Source organism: Apteryx rowi, unplaced genomic scaffold, assembly GCF_003343035.1.
Source record: "Apteryx rowi isolate R43461 unplaced genomic scaffold, aptRow1 scaffold_3, whole genome shotgun sequence".
Classification (NCBI taxonomy): domain Eukaryota; kingdom Metazoa; phylum Chordata; class Aves; order Apterygiformes; family Apterygidae; genus Apteryx; species Apteryx rowi.
This window is the reverse complement of record NW_020449418.1, coordinates 8,323,709-8,327,698: the sequence shown is the minus strand read 5'-3', so window position 1 is coordinate 8,327,698 and position 3,990 is coordinate 8,323,709. Positions and strand designations below refer to the sequence as shown.

Genomic DNA, 3,990 nt, shown 5'->3' with positions numbered 1-3,990 from the left:
GCTCTCGGCGCGGCGGAGCAGGGCGAAGCTGCTGCCTCCGCGCGGGCCTGAGGAGGTGCCGCTGCCCGCAGGGCTCCGGCAGGTACGCCGTCTACATCGCCAACTACGCCAGCGGCAACGTGGGCCCCCACGCCCTCCTCGAGATGGACGCGGCCGCCAGCGACCCTGCGCGCGGCGTCGTGGTGCTGGTGGACGTGGCCGCCGCCGCCGGCGTCAACAAGTACACAGGTACACGCGGGCGCCGGGCACCCCGGGCAGCGGTGCCGTGGCCGTGCCATGGCCCGCGGTGTGGCCGTGCAACGGCCCGTGGCGTGGCATGCGACGGCCCGTGGCACGGCTTGCAACGGCCTGTGGCGTGGCATGCAACAGTCTGTGTCACGGCTTGCAACGGCGCGTGGCGTGGCCGCGCTTGCGCTGCCTGACTGCACCACCTAGCGGCAGCCCACGGCCCGTGGCGGGGACCACGGGGCGCCCACGCCGCAGCGACCCACAGCCGGCTCCTTCCCGCCCCGGCGCCGCGGCRGGGCACGGCCGGGCACACAGGCACCCCGCGCCGACCTGCCCGGCTCAGTGGGGACCGCTGCGGCGCCCCGTCTCCCCGGCGGTACATTGTCACTAATTAGGACTGTTGTAACCATGGCGATCGCAGTGATTAGGGTTGGAAGTGACACAGGMGGCTGCCAGGCCCAATTAGCTCGTGATTAGAGGGACCGAAGGGGGGAGGCAGGTGAGGAGGGGGGCGCCCCGGAGGGATGCTCGGGGCGGGCAGCACCCACGTGGGGGTGCCGGGTCCGGCCCTGGCCCTGCCAGAGGGCACGCGGCCGCCGTGGGGCACGGCACCGGCCACCCCCCTCACCCCGGGCCCTGCTGTCCCCAGGCGGCCGCGGGGTGGCCGTGGGCCCCATCCTGAGCGACAGCGCCTCCGACATATTCTGCGGGAACGAGAACAGCCCCAACTTCCTCTTCCACAACCAGGGGGACGGGACCTACCGGGACGTGGCGGCCGCCGTGGGTGAGTGGGGCCGGGCAGGGGCTGGCGTGGGGCCGGTGGCCGGGGGGACGCGGCGCCGGGCTGGCTCTGCCTGCGCCCCGCGCCTCCTCCCCGCCGCCTCGCTCGGCGGGCACGCGCCGAGCTGCAGGGAGGGCGCTGGTGACTGCAAGCGCCGGTGATTGCAGGGGCTGGGCGAGACGTGTCAGGGCATCCGTCAGCGCCGCACGGGCACCGGCTGCCGGGAGGACGGCCCCGGCGTGCGGAGGGCGCTGGCTCTGCCGGGCACGGGGCTGCGTCCCGGGGCGACGGAGGGAGGGAGGGTGCCCGTCTCCCCCATCCCCTCGCTGCTCCCCAGGCCTGGACGACCCCTACCAGCACGGACGCGGCGTGGCGCTGGCCGACTTCAACCGCGACGGCCGCTTGGACGTGGTCTACGGGAACTGGAACGGGCCCCACCGCCTCTACCTGCAGGCAGGGGCCCCCGGGCGCGTGCGATTCAGGGTGAGAGCCGGGGCCCCACGGCTCGGCCGTCCCAGCGTCCCCTCGCGGTGCTGCGAGCCCGGTGGCAGCTGGGGCCGGGGTCCTTGAGGAGCCCTGACTTCCCCCCGCTTCGGCTTCGGGCCCCGGTTCCCAGCGCGGAGGGGAAGCGAAGCCCCGAAGCGGGACGCAGCGCCCTGTCCTGCCACCCGCGCCAGCCTGTGCCTGTCCCTCGCGCAGGACATCGCCACCCCCAAGTTCTCCATGCCATCCCCCGTCCGCACCGTCATCGCCGCCGACTTCGACAACGACCAGGAGCTGGAGGTTTTCTTTAACAACATCGCCTACCGCGGCTCCTCCGCCAACCGCCTCTTCCGGTAGGACCCCCTGCCCGCGCCGGTCAGCCCGGGCTGTGCGGGGGGACGGGGGGATGGCGGCGGCCTCGTTCTCCCGCCGGAGGGGCCGAGCGGTCCAGGCGGTGTGGCTGGCTGYGGGCTTGCAGGGCTCCCCGCCGGCCGTGCCGCGCACACGGGCGCTGCTAATAAAAAGCGCCGTGCCGGAGCCGTTCCCAGCGTCATTACTAACCGCTGCCAGCCGTGCCTGCAGCAGCCCCCCGGGCCCCCGCGCCGCTGGTTAGCAGCCGCACGGCAGCGCCTCCGCCGCCGCCCTTAATCGCGGGGCTCAATTCCTCCTCAGCGCCGCGCGGCACGTTCGCCCCCAGCACGCGGGGCTGGGCGCCGCGGCTGCCGCTCACCCCCCGCCTGTGCTCCACAGGCTTATCCGCCGGGAGCACTCGGACCCCATCGTGGAAGAGCTGAACCCCGGGGACGCGCTGGAGCCCGAGGGACGGGGCACGGGTGGGTGTCCCGCAGCCCCCAGCGCTGCTCGCCCCCACCTCCCCGTCCCCGTCCCGCGAGCCTGCAGAGTGCGACGTGCCCGGGGTCCCCGGACCTGCGCGGGGGTCGCCCCGCGTCCCTCTGCCTCCTGCGCCACACTGCCTGCCGGCCAGCAGYGGCACCAGCGGGCAGCGATGGCCCAGGGCACGGCCTCATCCTGTCCTTGCAGGCGGCGCAGTGACGGATTTCGACGGAGACGGGCTGCTGGACCTGATCCTCTCCCACGGCGAGTCCATGGCGCAGCCGATCTCCGTCTTCAAGGGCACCCAAGTGCGTCGAGCGGGGTGTCCCCGTGCTGCCCCCCATCCCTTCCGCTGCCACCCCTCCCGGCTCAGCCTCCCCGCGCTGTCCCTCCCGTGCAGGGCACCGGCAACAACTGGCTGCGCGTGATCCCCCGCACCCGCTTCGGGGCCTTCGCGCGGGGGGCCAAGGTGGTGCTGTTCACGCGGCGCAGCGGGGCCCACCTGCGCATCATCGACGGCGGATCGGGGTACCTGTGCGAGATGGAGCCCGTGGCGCACTTCGGACTGGGTGAGCCGGGGGGCGAGGGGCCACCCTCCCCCCTCCCCACACCCCCGCGGCCGGCGCAGCCCGGGGAGCCCTGCGCCCCGGCACCCTGCCCCCCGTGCACGGCCGGTAGCAGGGGACGCAGGGTCCGGCTGCAGGAGCGAGGAGCGGCTTTGCCCCCCCGGCCCCCTGCCACCCCAGCCCGCCCCGAGGCACCCCGTGACGGGCTGCCCGCCCGCAGGGCACGACGAAGCCAGCAGCCTGGAGGTGACGTGGCCCGACGGGCGAGTGGTGGTGCGAGCCGTGGCCAGCGGCGAGACCAACTCCGTCCTGGAGGTCCCCTATCCCCCGGACACGGAGGAGCCCCTCGCGCCCGCCCCGGTGGAGGTGAGGGCCAGGATGTGGGGAGCCCGGGGAGCCTTGGGGGAGCTCTGCTGACGCTGTGGCTGCCCCAGGCTGATCCCCCCCCCCCCATCCCGGCGGTGTCCGCTTCTCCCCCCACTGCAGTGCGGGCAGGGATTCTCCCAGCACCAGAACGGGCGCTGCGTAGGTGAGTGGCCGCCGGGGACAGTGCGGGCACGCAGGCACGGCTGGGACGCGGCTCAGCGTGGGGGGGGGACGGCCTGGAAAACGGGGCGGCGGCGGGACTCTGAATGGGAAACGGCGGCATGGCGGAGAAGGCGGGAGACCGTCGCGTCRGGGTGCGGTTGCCACGTGGCGGGGCGTCGCGCTAGGGCTGCAAGCAGCGGGGAGGCAGCGGGGATGCAGCCGGGGCACGGCTGCAAGCGTCCCAGGTGGATGCATGGCTTGCGCAGGGCTGCCTCGGCAGGGCTGCCCGGCTCCAGGCTCCCCTGGCGCTGCGAGAGCCGGAGGGGCCGGCGCCTGCAGCCCAGCACGGCGTCTCACGCCGGGGCCCCTCTGCTCGCAGACACCGACGAGTGCACTGAGTTCCCCTTCGTCTGCCCCCGGGACAAGCCCGTCTGCATCAACACCTACGGCGGGTACCGCTGTCGCAGCAACAAGCGCTGCGGCCGGGGCTTCGAGCCCAACGAGGACGGCACGGCTTGCGTGGGTGAGTGAGGGCAGGGCCGCCCCGGCAGGGCCGGCCGCCCCGAGCCC

The 3,990-nt window shown here is 74.6% G+C and overlaps 1 protein-coding gene across 2 annotated transcripts in view; it reads left to right on the top strand.

Annotated features, from left to right (window-relative positions):
* CRTAC1 (cartilage acidic protein 1) overlaps nt 1-3,990 on the top strand; it is a 12,222-nt gene that overhangs the window by 7,764 nt on the left and 468 nt on the right. For both annotated transcript variants that reach the window (XM_026069751.1, XM_026069752.1), the window contains exons 5-14: nt 72-228; nt 878-1,012; nt 1,347-1,492; nt 1,709-1,845; nt 2,243-2,325; nt 2,534-2,634; nt 2,727-2,895; nt 3,113-3,258; nt 3,379-3,421; nt 3,800-3,943. In XM_026069751.1, the coding sequence (XP_025925536.1) occupies nt 72-228; nt 878-1,012; nt 1,347-1,492; nt 1,709-1,845; nt 2,243-2,325; nt 2,534-2,634; nt 2,727-2,895; nt 3,113-3,258; nt 3,379-3,421; nt 3,800-3,943 (1,261 nt within the window). The remainder of the gene's footprint in view (nt 1-71; nt 229-877; nt 1,013-1,346; nt 1,493-1,708; nt 1,846-2,242; nt 2,326-2,533; nt 2,635-2,726; nt 2,896-3,112; nt 3,259-3,378; nt 3,422-3,799; nt 3,944-3,990) is intronic.